This window comes from Chiroxiphia lanceolata, chromosome 2 (assembly GCF_009829145.1).
Source record: "Chiroxiphia lanceolata isolate bChiLan1 chromosome 2, bChiLan1.pri, whole genome shotgun sequence".
Taxonomy (NCBI): Eukaryota; Metazoa; Chordata; class Aves; order Passeriformes; family Pipridae; genus Chiroxiphia; species Chiroxiphia lanceolata.
The window spans coordinates 89,311,459-89,327,410 of record NC_045638.1 but is presented as its reverse complement, the minus strand read 5'-3'; the positions used below and the strand labels follow the sequence as shown (position 1 = coordinate 89,327,410).

Sequence of the window (15,952 nt, the reverse complement as noted above, 5' to 3'; positions counted from 1 at the left end):
GTGGCTCAGAAGGTTGCTACCTGTGGATACCTCAGAGGATTTTTGAACCTGGCCCAAAACAGGATGTTCCACACACGAATCTCCTCCCAAATCCATGCATTCAATGTAAAACACATCAGGCTGAAGTCTGTGTGTATCCCTTGCTCTGTAAATGCCAGGGATCAACCAGCTCATGAAGGAGCAGGTCCATGGTGACCCTACCAACTGTGGCTAGTCTGTTCAGCCCAGGCTTGTTGGGGCTCCCTGGGCATGAGTAGGCAGGATCTGAGTTCTGATCTTGGCACAGTGCTGTGTGGACATCCCAGTTTGCTCAGGACCAGCAAGAGGACTTCCAGTACAGCCCATCACTGTGCTACTCCAAGGAGAATAGTCTTGAGAGCATGTTCATCTCTCATATCACCCCCAATTTCAAACACAGGCTTTACTCATAATCTGTTTGTGTCATGTGCCAGGCCCTCTATGTAGACTCTAGCAAGTCTTGGAAGTTCATCTACAGGTAAAGAAGAGATGAAAACAGTTGCAAAGACTGTTTGGCCAACCTCTAAGTGCAGCATTTTCTCTAGATCAGCTCAGCCTGCTGGATCTGGATTATGATGAAATTACACCTGACCTCCTTGCAAAAGGATACTTTATTTGATTAATTATTGTGACTGTTGAAAAATACTCCATCACTGGTAGAGGCTGGTGCACAAAAGGAAATTGCCCTCATCGGGAGGCTGTGTTGAGCGCTCTGCGGAGAGTTGGGATCAGATGCCACCGTGGTCCATTGTTCTGCTTTAACTACCTGAAAGCACAGTAAGGGAGAAAAGGTCAGGTCTTTTGTTCAGCTTCTCTACCTACTGGGCTTTTCAGGGAGATCAAATGAAGGGCAAATCTATTGAACTTCCTGCTGAAGGCTTAAAAAATTGATGCCCATTTCCTGACCACTCTCAGGTGAACAGAGGCTACACATTGATTCTCTAACTTTCCAGAGGAGGGAGTTTTCTGTGGTTTCTTGCTTTAATGTAACCTTTTTGGCTCATTCAGTTGAGATGTCTCTTTCCATGGCACTCCTACCAAAACCCTTCAAAGAGAGGTTTGGGGACCAAACCCTCAGAGTCAGCTGAGCAGTCTTTTGACATATTCACAGCTGCTCAGGGATGGGAATAAGGAGGGGACAGGGAACTGAAACCAGTCACCTCAGGCTTCTTCTATAACCTATGGACAGAAATAATGCTGACTTCTACAACAGATGGAATGAATCATGCCTTGGAAGCATTAGTTTGTCCCCATAGCCCTGGAAGTGATCTTAGAGAACCATAGAATGATTTAGTTTGGAAAAGACCTCTACGATCATTGAGTCCAACCCTTAACCCAACACTGCTGTGATCTGTGACATGGCCAGGAGGAGGCAAGGAAATGTTCAGGCATTGCTTTGCACCATTCCTAGGCAGTAAGTGCATCACTAAACGGTTTCTTGCCTTTGTGGAAGCTTTTGCTTCTGTCTTGAGCTCTGTTTAAAGTCACATCCTGAGGTCCGTAGTGTTTTAGGGTTAGCTTTTATGTTAATTAGTTTTTCACCTATGAAGACATGGTGTAAACTCAGTGTTGCATGCTCCCATCAGTATAGCTAAACACATACATGGTGTCAGCCTCTCTGGGGAACTGTCTGTCTTGTCCTTATCTGAAATATAAAAGAGTTTGGGTAACTTTGTTAGGAGACTGGTACTGACAAAGCAGAGGAATAAATGAACCACAGAGAGCAATGAAAGTGCTCATAGGACTGGAGCACTTCTCCTGTGAAGACAGGCTGAGAGAGTTGGGATTGTTCATCCTGGAGAGGAAAAGGTTCTGAGGACACCTTAGAGCACCTTCCAGTGACCTAAAGGGACTGCAAGAGAGTTGGACTTTTAACAAGGGAGTGATAGGACAAGGGGAAGTGGTTTCAAACTGAAAGAGCGTGGGGTTAGATTAGATAGGAATAAATTCTTCGCTGTGAGAGTGGTGAGGCACTGGAAGAGGTTGCCCGAAGAAGCTGTGGATGCCCCATCCCTGGAAACATTCGAAGTCAGGTTGGATGGGGCTTTGAGCAACCTGATCTAATGGAAGGTGTCCCTGCCCATGGGAGGGAGAGTTGGACCAGATGACCTTTAAAAGGGCCCTTCCAACTCAAACTATTCTATTATTCTAAACAAGCTGTGAGATTCTGCATCTGGAGTTGAGTCTTCATGGTCCTTTCACTGACCATTGCAATGCTTTGCAAAGGCAAACAGGATGGCACAGCCTGCAGCTGTCAAAGGGGGCTGTGATTAATTGATGCAGCTCATGGCAGAGGAAGACACAGAGTATCACATTCCTTTCCCTCACTGTCTTTTAAAACCCTTCACACCCAGTCTCAGGAGAGACCACCTCAGCATTTCATGGGGTGCAGCTGGTGGAAATCAGCACATTTTTACCAAAGTCAGTTTATCTCAATTGTTTCATACTGCTGGGGGTCTGGTCATTGAGATTTCTAGCTGGGTCGAAAGTGTTTGCATTTTTAGCTGATCCACAGTCAACCTGACCAATGAGGAGAGCTCAGCATATGGTTTAAGTGTTTAATTTTCAGGGAGGAACCAGATTTTTCATATTTTTCAGCTCTGCCGGATGTCTTTTGAAAATTAGTCTCTGATTTTGGCCACTGAAGTCTTTGGCTGGAAACTCTATGTACTGCACAGCCCCTGACACTGCTCTGTCACTCATGTTGAGTAGATTACACCCTATTTGTTGGTGGTTTCAGTTACGAGCCTCATTTCCCTGGGTTTCAGTTGCACTTGCAGAATGACAGACTGCAGTGTGCATTAGCACTGCACTTTCTTTCCTGAGCTACCTGCAAGGAAAAAAACCCCGCAATGTACAGAAGTACAAAGTATCTGTGTACGTAATGCATCGAGACTACTCTAACATTGGGCTGTTTTACTACAAAAAGCCGTGCTGGTGCCTGCAGTCTTTTCACCCTGTGGTTATTTGGCTAATCAATTAGCAGATTGTCTGTGTTCTTTTGTGTAGGAAAGGTTCTCTGTACTTCTAGCAGCTTGAATTTTCTGGGTTTGGAGTTTGCAGATCTGCATCCCTTTTTGTAGCAATAAAAAAACCCCAACACAAACAAACAAACCAAAAAACCCCACAGCAACAAACTAACAGGTCTTCCCTGGGAACAGCATCCGCCCACCAGAAGGAAAAGCCTGGCGGGAGTACCCTCTAATCTGATTAGTACCTAATGCTGTGCCTTTCATCACTGTAAGGCTGAGTGTTGCAGGAATAGCTAGAGAAAAATCTGCAAACTTGCAGGCTATTGTTTAGTTGCACAGTGTTGCACACCAAGGAGCCCTTCTGAGAATCCAGGGCTTCCCAATGGATCTTTGTCCCCCTGCTATCACATATACCTCTACATCTCAGCTTTCAGCTATGCCTGAGTCTCTCTTTTTTCTCTCAGCTGTCCAGGAAGTGGACCTGCTGCTGGTGAGGCGGGCCATTCTTTAAAACAAAATACACTTCTTGTTCTCCTGCTACCAGCAGTCTCTGCAAATCTGGTGGCCACAAAAGGTCTGATCCAAAGGCTGTAGAAAAGGCTTTTCATGACCTTCAGTTAGCTTGGGTCAGAGTTTTTCCAGGAAAACATGTTCTGTGCTGATAGCTTCACAGTGTATGCAGATGTCCACAGACAAGCTGTGTCATGGATGCACTGGTCACATGAGAAATGGTTAATTCCAATGTTTCCTGAAGCTTACTGCAATTGTGACCTGCCTTGCTAGGTAGAGCTCCTCGCATTCCTCACGTCATTTGTCAGCATGACTCAAGTGATCCTTCTGTGCGGATGGCGGCAATTAAGACATAAACAAGGCAACTTTCTCAGCACGGTGGCAGGCAGCATGTGGCCAGGTGGTTCTTTGCTGTGTCCCACATCCCTGCCACTGAGAGTATCATACTGTTTGCTCACTAGTAAAAACTCAGGGTGTTGCTGTCCTGTGCAGAAGAAAAACAACAAATACTCTGGGGTAAATTCCTGTTGCCATTGAATTCAGGGCAATACTGTTGCATTTCAGGGAATGCATCTTTTCTCTACATTAAAAGAGGTATCAGGAAACAAAACCGGAAACTGGATTTTACTTTTTCTGGAGGAGTTGGAAATGATTATTTCTTCTTGCAAGGATAAAGATACCATGGGAAGGGAAGGTGTTAAGTGAATGGTCATTACCATGAACATTTCAGTCCAAAGCTCAGATAGGGGAAATGAAGGACATCACAGAGTCATGGAATGATTTGGGTTGAAAGGGACCTTCAATATCATCTAGTTCCAACCCCTCTGTTATGGGTAAGGACACCTTTCACTAGACCTGGTTACTCCAAGCCCCATCCAGTACCTTAGCACCCTCACAGGGAAGTATTTCCTTCTAATATCTAATCTAAACCTGCCTTCTTTCAGTTTAAAGCCATTCCCCTTGTCCTACCTTGCATGCCTGTGCCGAAAGTCCCTCTCCATCCCTCATTTTAAGCAGATCCGGTAGCTAAAGCACCCATCTTTAAGCAAGACTCAAAGTCAGGGCTCTCCTCCACCAAGGTGGTGGTTTAGCTCATTACCCACCTCTCAGCAAGTCCTGAATGCCCAACCTTCACATATGCTTTGAAGGAAAACCTGACCAAAGGGGAGAACTTTCTTTTTTATGCAAAATGAAAGCAAAATGGGATGCTACAGCCCAAGGAGACAGGCAGCACTGAATGGCAGAGGATCAGACTTATCTGAGATTTACCCAAGATGGGCCCAGAAACCATGACAGGTGGTGTGAAGTTCTTACTGTGAGAGCCTGAGTGTTTGGTTCATTGAAAAGCAAAGTGAGAAATGATGGGAGTAGACTGTGATGCCCTTCACAGGGAGCAGATACCAGGCACTGAATATCTGACAAACCAGTTGACACAGGTCATACCATGGAAAGGGCTCAGTCTGTTACTAAAGCGAGGGTACATGCCTCTAGTAAAGAGTTTTCCAGACATGATGGATCATCCTGGCTTCCCTCCACTCCATGCCCTGGTTGTCACTCCAAGCCAAGTGGTGGATGAGACAGTGGCATGAGGGAAGTGCAGGTGCAGCAGTGGTGTAAAACACTGCCTTGTTGGTCCATCTGTGTAGTCAGTTGTGGTTGGCAAGGTACGACTGGCCTCAATTGGGAAACTGAGGATAAATACAGAGGAGGAGAAGATACTTACATCGTTTTAAATACTAAGAATGATTTGAGCTTTGGAGCTAATTACCTAGAGAAGGTTGTCTCTGTTGAGAGCTTGCTTGTTGATCAAGCTAGCAGGGGCGATAACTTGTTAGTCAAGAAGAAGATGGATGGCTGCCGTATTCTGACTAATGTCTTCTGACCTGAAAGCTCTGGTTCTCATTTGGGGCTCTAGGAAGAATGCAAAAATACAGACTGTCATATCTTCCCAAACATGAAAACTTATAGATGGACAAAGACTAGGAGGAGTGGTATGTAGTGACATTGTCTTCTTCATCTCTGCTCACTATCGTACACAGTCAGTGGTTAGAGATCCCAAAGGCTGGGGGTTTTGTTGGTTTAACCATATTCAAAAGCCACTGTTTTTCTTCCTGATCTGAATCCTGCTTTTGGTAAAGACAAAGGCGCTTGTCTCTGAGGGTGTAGGTCTGACCTTTTTATTCACCATTTCTCAGACAAACAGTGAAATACACTGAAAAATCCTTAATCCTTCTCAGCTCCCTTGCTGGAGGGCAGAAGGTGAAAGCAGTAGTGTGCAGAGAGCGTTGGTGTATTAAACCTCTTTGCTCAGCTAGGTTGACACATTTCTGCCAGTCAAGTGACACAGACAGAAGGCGAATGAAGTTCTCCTGGTTTTTTCCACACTATTAAGTTCACAGGGTGTTCTCCAAAAGGCAGGCTCTCCACCAAGCTGGGTGCAGATTGGGACAGGCATGGAATGTGAATGCGTGCACCCCATAAATTAATTATTCATTTTCTTCATTGCATTTGCACTCAGGAGAAAGGAATAGATTTTACATTTAGAAAGAAATACCAGAATTTATTCTAACCAATGCTTAATGAGCATGTGCTCTGGAGGATTAGCACTGTGGAGTGATCCCCCCGGAAGTATGGCCAGTCATGTGGTTGGACTCCCGTCCTGAAGTACCAACAAGGAGCACAGAAATGCCAGTTAAAGAGATTAGAGTAGCAACACCCTTCTTTGCCATTGCAGGACAATGGCTTTGTTCCTCAGACTTTCTCATCCAAAGTCAAGCTCTGTCAGATTCCTCTTGTATTTAGGATCTTTTCAGAACCAGGAAAGCCATGGTAGAGGTCACCGTGATGGAGACCCCATACTGAAGCACTCCTCGGCTTGACTGGTGACCACAGCTTGCAAGCAAGTGATGTGTATAGTTCCATATCATATATCACTCTGCATCCAGAAGTAGATTAAAGCCCTTTCAGCCTCACCCCACTGCCTCCCTCAGATGTTCTGTTCAGATAATGTTCAACTAGTGATGGCCAGAAAACTGCAAAATGAACCAAATTTACAAAACTTTCCAGAGGGTTGTCTTTGTGCCCCTGTGTTATGTGTGTGATTTGAGAGAGATGCTAGGTACATTTTGTTTAGCCCAGCTCATTTCCCATGCCATCTGTAGAGCTTCACACCAGAGATGAAGGTGGAATTCCAGTGCCCTACGCACCTGCCAGCAAGGGTCACGGGGTCCAGATGGCTGTTTTGTTCCACTAGGGCCCCCATGAATTAGTAGGCAGCTGATCTCCCTGGTGCTCAGACAAGCCCAATCCTTCTTACTGATCCCTGTGGGAAGAACAGGGAGGCGAGTCTGCTCCTTCCCCTGCTCTTCCCTTTTGGGGTGTTCCCAGCTGAGCAATCCATGGGGAAAACTGGTTTTCTATTGTGTACAGAAACACTGTGCACTTGCAAACTCCCTTGCAAAGGCTTCATGACGGGACTGACAAAGCATAGAACAAGAGCAAGCCTACTGGCTTGGGCTGAAGGCTAGACTTTCAGAAAGCAAAAATAAAAACCCCACGAAAGTAAAAATAAAAAACCCCAAAAGACTCAAGGCACCAAAGTCCTATTTAAGACCAGAGTGGACTGGGTATACAAATACCCTTCCAAACCTGGCACAACACCTATTCAGCATCACCACAGGCCATGTTAAGCAGGGTACTTGCATAGTTTTAGTGCTGGAAACCAGGGTAACCATAGGACGGTGCTTTGCTTCAGCAGCAGAGGGACAAAAAACTGAAGGAGCAGTTCTGAGACTGAACATGCGGCGTTAGACCAACTTGTGGGAATAGATGTCCTATGCATGGCTTTTGCAACATGGACACCCCACAAGGCAAGTCTTACCTAGGTCATTTGGCTGGTTAGCATAAAAACAACTAAGATACTTAGGAGCTCCCCTGTTGGGCGAGATCTTTGTTTTTCAGAGAAGGAAACTGAGGAAAGGAACTATAAGATGACTTGTCCATAGCAGATCTCCTTAGGCCAGGGAAGATAAACTGGTACCCAGCCCAGTGTCCAACACTCCCCTATGATCATCATGTTACAGACCTCTGGAGAACCTTCCCCAGTGCCTGTTCTGAGCCAAACCAATATTTCACTGACTATTCCCAGTGGAGTAGACTCTTCAGCATCCCTAGGCAGTCTGCCTCAGGACTCACTACTTGGCAGGGTTAGAAAGCTATTTTCAAGCCATATGAATTAAAGAGAAGAGGAATAATTTAATGTGCTACAGAGAAGGTTCAAACTTAGAATTAGGAAAATTGCCTCACAGCCTTTCAGTTATTAAAGTGGACATGTGATTTTCCACCAGTCATCTACTTTCTAGAAAAAGTAAAATTAATTCATTGAATACGGCCTGTGGCCAGAATTTGTCTACTGAGTATTTACTAATGAACAGTGATACCTTGGCTGCTCTTAGGACACCAGTTCCTTTTCTGGGCAATGCAGAGGGATCATGTAGATGGTTTTAGCAGGTAGATGTTTTCATTAAGGTGGTGAAGGCATTCAGATGACAAATGTGAGGATAGTTATCTGCCTTCAAATATGTGGTCGGTAAAAATGTAGAGGTGGTGCAGGAAGCCTGGTCAGGAAAAGGGGAATAACTGGAAATTCTGTTAAGCCTTTACAGTCTCTGCAGGAGCTAATAGAGATAAATCCTGCCTTTCTGTCTAGGTTGGGAACATCTGTGTTTCCCACTGCAGGTGAGAAGCTACAAAAAATTCAGTCGGCAGAATCAGCACCAAAGACTAAGTCCTACATTGCTGAATGGGATGTGAGCAGTTGCTGCTAGTAGGGAAGCGAGATCACTGTCTTTGCCATGAGGAATGTGTGTAGGGACATTGGCACTGTGAATTATCACTCCTTTTTTTTTTCAAGACTGAGGCTGTCTTTTTGGGACACAACACCTGGAGATGATTGAGGGGAGAGTGGAAAGACTGTTCCCTCCCATCTCCCCAAGAAATGTTTGCCTTTTGGTGGGGAAAGCATAAAAATGAAAATTATAGTTAAAACCTGAAACAGAATATTTAGGATTTTATGATGAGTCTGGACCACTTTGTCACTGTGAAGGGAAATGTCTTGTGTCCTACAAGATCATCCTTCATCAGCCTTCACACCCTCAATGTCCTGTAAGAGTTGTGTGTCTGAGACTGAGTGCCTTTTTCTCTGCTTTTTAAGGCATGAGTATTTTTACTATACTGGAAAACTTTCACATCATAAATACAACGATTATTGATTACCATGTACCAAGGATGGCTCAGAGATTAAAAGCCGCAGAAATTCAATTATTTGAAAGTGTTTTTCACTCTTACGCACTGAACCCATTTAACTATGGGAGTGTCATGAGGTGACATCACACAGCAGCAAGCATAAACTCAGGAGCAGCATGGGACTTTCCCATGTAAATCCCACAAAGATACAATTTGCCCAACAGCAGGAGCAGAGAGTGGAGATGCTCCATCCAATCCAGGTCTTAGTTGCAGGCTGTGTCAGAGGACTTGGTATTTTCTTGGAAAATACCATTTTCTTTTCCTCTCCTGAAATCAGTTTTGATGGAAAGATGAAAATCCATCCAGGCTTGTTGGCCGTTAAGGACAAGACTCCCCTTTTCGATGTGCTTTAATTTGTACTATGGAATCCAAAGACACATGTATCAGTGTGTTTGCTAGGTTAATCCTCTGATAACTTTCTAGGACTTAGTTTACAAAATATTACTTGCATAAGCAACCTCCAGTCCTACTCTCATTCACCATGGTGCCAGCATTAATCTGGATGTATTAGAGGATTGTCTCTCACTGTCTGGAATTAATATTACGAAAGCCTTGGGAGTTTCAGTGCTTCTAGCCCTCGTCACACTTAGGGCTGTGGAAACCGTTCAGGGTCGAAAGAGTCCCTAAACTGGGGACTCTGAGTCGGGGGGCAATTCATTAATTGCTGATTTCTTTTGATTTAGGTCCATTCCTGGTGATTGCTGATGTGTTTATACAGGAACCATGGTCATTCTACGACAGGTAAGTAAAACATTCCTGTCTTCAGCTTCTCTGGTTTTACTCCATCACCACAGGCACTAATAAAAATATTTTTTTTGGAGGGGAAGGGTCAAGCCAGGTTATTTTTGTCCTATCTTATTTCCCTAAAAGGACTGTTACAAGATGCAGAGATACTCATTAGCCTTAATCCTTGATTGGCTTAGAGGAAATCATTGCTCTGTGTGTGTAGTCCAGATTAACCTCATGCAATGTTCCACTTCTATTTTCTTATCTGGGATGGTTCAGAAGCTGCACATGAGTGCTGGACACGCAGAAGAATAAAACAACTTATTGTGTGACTTGAAAAAGGATCTGGTCAAAAATTGACTTTCAATTTCCAGGAACAGTGCTGCTTTGGTTGTGTAAAAATGGAATCTTTTTGCGCATTTGAAAGAAATTGAGGGATGGAGCACCTCTGATGTGGAGGAAGTCTGAGAGAGTTAGGTTTGTTCAGCCTGGAGAAGTCTCCAGGGAAACGTTATAGCACCTTCCAGTACCCACATAGGGCTTGTAAAAAAGGACAGCAACTTTTACATGGGCATGCAGCAATAAGACAAGGGGAAATGGCGAATCTACCCAACAATTTTGATTCAACTCTGTCTCCCCCTTGGTAAATATGCTTTTACCTGCTTTTGTCCAGGTTTTTTTGGACCTTTGAAGGAACTCTAACAGTTTCAGTTTATACCAGTGACATAAACAACTGAGGATAGCTTTTAGTGGAAGGAATGCCAGGGATCTCATGAAGCAACTGAACTTCTCTTTATGGTGTTGCCCCAACCTGCCAGGACCCGAGCCCGACAAAAACAGGCCACACTTTGGTAGGGATGGGTAGGAGCTTGGTCCCCCTTCCAAAGGCTCCAAGGCATTTGCCTCATGCACAAACTGATGCAGTTTGGAATGCCAAGGAAAATGAGTGTGGAAATTAAGGTAGGTTAAAAGGTGTGAATAGCCGTTAAAATATACCCTGTAACAACTCTGTCTAGGATGGTATTGCTCCAGGCTGCCTGTCATATCTCTGTCAGTGGGTACCCCTCTGTGGTTCATAAGTCTTCTGTGTTGGTCTGAATTCAGGCAGCATGCTTCTGAAGTAATTCTGGGCACTCTCCCTGTGGGTTCAGATGCCAAGCAGTTGTTGACAAGTATCAGGGAAATAGGTTTGTATTGAACTTTTTGCTTACTGCAGACATCTTTCTGCAGTGTGGATAAGGTGAACAAGTACCCCTCTGTAATGAAATAAAGTCACCCAGTTGTTACCAGATACAGGCCCTTTCTGAGGTCACTTTATACCAGTTTGCCCCATCTGAAGGTCCAATCTGAGTCACATTGGAGCCACTTTGCTCTCTGTGGCCCAAAAGTCTGCTGTTTATGTGATGTTTAATTGCCAGTAGCAGCAGTATATGTATTTTGCTTCCTTAAGTTTTGCTGTAAGATTTTGGAAATCCATCTATAATGTTCCTGATCTTTATTACTTTCCAAGGAGGTTTCCCTGTCTTTTTTTTTTGCTCATTCTTGAATGTGCACAACATGGTTATGGTTCTGCCCTCCCACCCCTTTTCCCCTGAAAACTTTCTCCAACAAGATCAAACGAAACACCAAATCATCACCTGCAATAGATGAACCCAGAGCTTTTGGCCCTTACAGCTTGTTTTCCCTGTCGTTACCTAGCTATAAATTCAGGAATTTTGAAGATGAGCCCATGGCATTGCTCTTCTTCCATTCTTCCATCAAAACAGTGCATATCAGGAGATATGTTCTTAGGGAGAACTGAGCGCCAAGGGCAGCACATGGCTCCAGCAAGGAGGGGAAAACACACAGAGCTCCTGCCCTGTGTCTTCCACCCGGTAATCTGAAAGAAAAGCCAATATTGTTCCCCAGCGGGCGCGTGAAGGGAGCCAAACTTATCAGCTTTAGTAACTAGCAAATTACTCGTGGCAAGTCCATTTCAGTGCACAAAGAAAGGGAAGATGGAAAAGGAGGGCCTTCCTGAATTCCTGACTTGGCAGCCTGACAAGTTTGTTTGGCTTTCCAACACAGCAGCAGCTTGTTTGTGCATGTTCTGTCTGTTATTTAAAGCAGAAATGGTTTTGGAGCTGGAGTGGAGACCAGGAGGGTGTGGTGGGCCTGGCCATCCAGCCTGGCCAGGGAGAGGGCTTTCCTGGTGGCAAATGGCAATGACTGCTGCTTGCCACATGCTCTTTTTGCGAACTCCATCTTCTTGCTCATGTAGACAACCATTATATAAACCAGTCTTAAATCTAAGGTATCACAGTGCTGCAAATTTGCTGTTGTTGGGCCAGCCCAACAAAAATAAAACCTTCTTATCAACTGGGGAATAAAACATACTTGCAAAATATAAGTATTTCATGTAGGACCAAGTTCAGCATCAGGAGTTGGACTTGATGATCCTTCTGGGCCTCTTCCAACTCAGGATATTCTATGATCCCACAAATCTCATCCACTATACTAGACTTTGCAGAAGATTTTATCTGTATTACTGTGGTCTCCTGACCATGTCCAGATCACGTGAGGAGCATTACTGCTTTTGAAGGTTTCTCCCTTTTCTTACTGGCCCCCCAGCCTGCTCCTGGGGTTATAGAGAGAGAAGTAGGAGTTAAAAGAGACAGTGGAGACCTAGTCCAAGCAGATAAAGGAAAGCAAAGCCCAACCAGAAATTAAGGTCCTGAGGGATCAAGCATTGTGGATACCTCACTCTATAAAGCTCTTCCAAAGAAAGGAAGGTGTTCCAGCTGTTCTGAAACTGTGCAAGAGCCAAGACTTGATCAGAGACTTCAGCTCTGCTTTCCTGGCTCAGCAGAGCTCCTGGGGAGGTGATTCTTGGGTGCAATGCCAAAACCTCACAGTTTCCTTGCAGCCATCCATTCTGCAAAGTCCATGCCACCTCTGGCATTTCTTTGAACATAAAGTCCCCAGTACAGCTTCAGCTTTAAAACCCCATAAAACAAGTCCTACATGAACAAGACTGTCCTTGATATGTTCATGTCTCTGTTTTCTGAATGTATTTGTGGCTTCTTGCTCTTGTGCCAAACTGGCCTTTAGCTAACGGTGTCCTTTCCCCTTCTTGCCATTTCTCAGGTGTTTGTTATCATTTTCCTACTCTTGGAACTAACCAAAATCCTATAAAACCTTATTGTCCCTCTTGTGAAACAAGTTCTGCAGCCCTCTTGTGATGATGGCAGCCCTTTTTTCACTAGTCTAGATAATTTCTTCTTCTTAAGACCAGAATTACACATTGCACTCAGGTGAAGGGGATTCGTGCAATTTGTTAATGAGCGGGAATAGATTTTGTGGCTGCCGGCGTTTTCAGAGTCTCGGTTTGATGCTCCAAGGAGATGTTTTCCTGTGCTGAGATTAAGAACAGCGGAGACCAGCTTTTGAAATCTTTCAGTCCACTCACAGACATCTCCCAGCTGAGCTCTGTGAACACTGGCTTTACCTGGAGCTGACATATACCATTTTGAGTGTTATTGGTCATACACATTTGGCTTTGCCAAGTGATTCATTGTGCTACATATTTTGTTAGCAAGGAGGAAGGGGAGGGAGAAAAACAACGTTATTGTAGGTCTTCTCAGGGCTGATCTGTAATCATATTATTATAAAAAGCAAAATGTAACTCCACTGTTTGAATTCCTCTTCTCATAAACACTGAATAATTTAAGTCTTCTCCCATTTATGCCTCGTATCTCTCTGATCTATGAGTCTGAGGCTTCCCTGGATAGCTGTAATGCAGCAATGAAAAGTCCAGCACAAGCCAACCAAAGGGCACATTTGCATATAGATTGAAACATGAATCGTTGGGAACCATTCAGTAGTTGCAGTGCTCAAGACATTTGGCATTTTAACAGCTCTTTGCATCAAATCCTTTCCATCACGTTTATGGGACAATTAAAGTGCTGGAGTTGCTGTGTGCAGAAAATGAAGCTGCAGGCTAGGGAGATTTTCTTGCAGTGCTATGGCTGTGGAATATAAATTATGTGATGTCAAATAAAGGTAGAGTGAGCAATCTCAGCTGGGGTGTGGAAATACCCTCTTGGAGAGCCTGTCTAAAATGCATTTGTTCCTGCTTCTTGATACCTCAGACAAGCCTCCAGGATACATCTTCTCTGAAGTGTATGCACTGAAACCTTAATCTTTTTGAATTCAAGACAGAGAAGGCTTTGCGTGAGAGTTGTTATATGTGTGGCTGAGTTTAGTTTTGCTTTTTAAGGAGGCAGTAACAAAATACCCAGCCAATTGGACGTTTATTTGAAGATATAGGAAACTTCAAAGGACTCAATAACAAAATGTACCTCGACTTAGTCTCGGGACCATATGTTTCCCCAGGGAAAATCTACATCTCCAGGGACAGCTCTTGCAGAGCAACTCACATGTTATTAATCTTGTCCTGCTTGATGGTAACTTTTCCGTCTGTCAGAGCCCTTAAAGATGCACTTAGCTTGCTTGAGACCTGACGTCTGGAGCAAGAAGAGAGAATTCAGCTCTTCTCAAACTGTCTTTCTCTCCTAAACCCTCCAACTCATCATGGAGTTTGGATTGGATATTAGGAAAAATTTTCTTCACCAAAGGCAGGCATTGGAATAGGCTATGCAGGGCAGTGTGGAGTCATCGTCCCTGGAGTATTTAAAAGACATGTAGATGTGGCACTTGGGGACGTAGTTTAGAGTGTTAGGTTAATGGTTGGACTTGATGATCCTAGGGGACCTTTCCAACCTAAATGATGGCTCTGTTGTTCTGTGATTCTGTAAGCTGACTCTGAAGAAGTCTCTCTTTCTGTAAAAAGAAAGTTTGTACTGAATCTTACAGCCGGTAGAGCTGGGGACTGTTGACCCATCTAGAAACCTCTTTTGCAGGAGAGATGTTTGGGGAGGGAAATTAGAAATTTTTCATTTCTACCCACCTCATAACTTATCCTGCTGCTAGGGATCAACACAAGGGTTGATTTCCCTTGGCCCTCATTCCAGCCATTGAGCCTCTGATTACTGTTCTTAATTGGAGGAAGCATCTTCATCCCAGCTGTGCAAAAAGAGCAGAGCAAAGGAGCTCCTGTCCCATCCCATCCCCATGCCCACATACCCACCTGCTTCTAACTGCCCTCCACTCATCCCAGCTGACTGATACAGCTATTAGCTGGACCACCTTGTCAATAATTTTGCCAAAATCATATGGCTGACATGTACGTTAAAAAAACTTGAACATAGTTTATTATTTTTTTTTTTCCTGTTATTTTTACTCGGGTCAGTTCTCAGATGGGATATAGGGACTGACAGTTGGAGGGATTTGGGTAAAAGGTAGACATTTAAGCCAACATGGCAGCTGTAAGGAATGTTTGTGATATGACATCCTCAATGGAGCGTGGGACCAAGCTTGTCATTTGCTCCTTGTACAAATGGCTGTGCTGCAGGCAGACAGCTCTCCCTGTTCGAGGTGACCTTTGTCTTCATCAAATTCCTCTTGCAAAACTGGAAAACATTCAACAGCAAGGCATTAAAAAGAGAACCCTCAACATTTCATGGATTTTTGGGTTACAGACACTTCTGTGGAATGACCCTGATGTATACTAGTGAAAGATTTGGCTTTTATGGCATAAAATTCATTCCCTTTTCAAAGTACAGCATCATTTGCTAGCACAGTATAGATCTGACAGCAATTTTCCTAAAGAAACACACTTAGCTCTGGCTTTCTGCAGTCAGGTTTAAGAAACTGAGCACAGCTTCTGGAGCCCAGGGGAAGAAAAGCAATAACAGACCTTTTAAGTAGCACAAATTGAAAAATGGCATTTCTTTCTCAGGAGAAAGTTGAGCTGGGGGTATAGAGAATATCTATCAAGATGTCATTGCCTGGTCAATAAATAAAATCATTTCATTGGAATTAAAATCTGAATATTGGAGACTTCCAATAAGGACATCAAAACAATACTTTCCATGTCACTCTTTAGCCAAACTAAAGTGTTTTCATTAAAAGGTTTGTTAATATGTTTTTCCTGTTGCATTTCAGGTCTTGGTGAAATGGCATTCTCTAAGAAAAATTTACAGTAAGAACTTTAGAAGAGTAAATCAATTTTTAATTGGTTTATAAATGTAACCAAAACAGGAGGAGGATTTAGATGTTTGCTCGAATACACATAAGAAGACTGTTCTGAAAAAAAAAACAACTAAAAATGTCTTTAAGAGTAAAGAAAATTCAATACTGGGAGTGAATTAACCTGAGAGCCAGTGAGCCAGTGAGCCAGCTGCCACTTTAGATACTTCTACTGGGGCTTTCAACAATGGGGAAATGAGATGAGTAACTGTGGACTGGGACTTGGAAATTTGTACGGTGCCACTTTAGCATTTCCATTTTGCCACTGCTGGGTATATTTGCAGATATTACTC

The 15,952-nt window shown here is 43.8% G+C and overlaps 1 protein-coding gene across 4 annotated transcripts in view; it reads left to right on the top strand.

Moving 5' to 3' along the window:
- Positions 1 to 15,952, top strand: part of MYO7A (myosin VIIA) — a 101,038-nt gene that overhangs the window by 9,887 nt on the left and 75,199 nt on the right. For all 4 annotated transcript variants that reach the window (XM_032679081.1, XM_032679082.1, XM_032679080.1 and 1 more), the window contains exon 2: positions 9,488 to 9,545. In XM_032679081.1, the coding sequence (XP_032534972.1) occupies positions 9,528 to 9,545 (18 nt within the window). In that variant the 5' untranslated portion in view covers positions 9,488 to 9,527. The remainder of the gene's footprint in view (positions 1 to 9,487; positions 9,546 to 15,952) is intronic.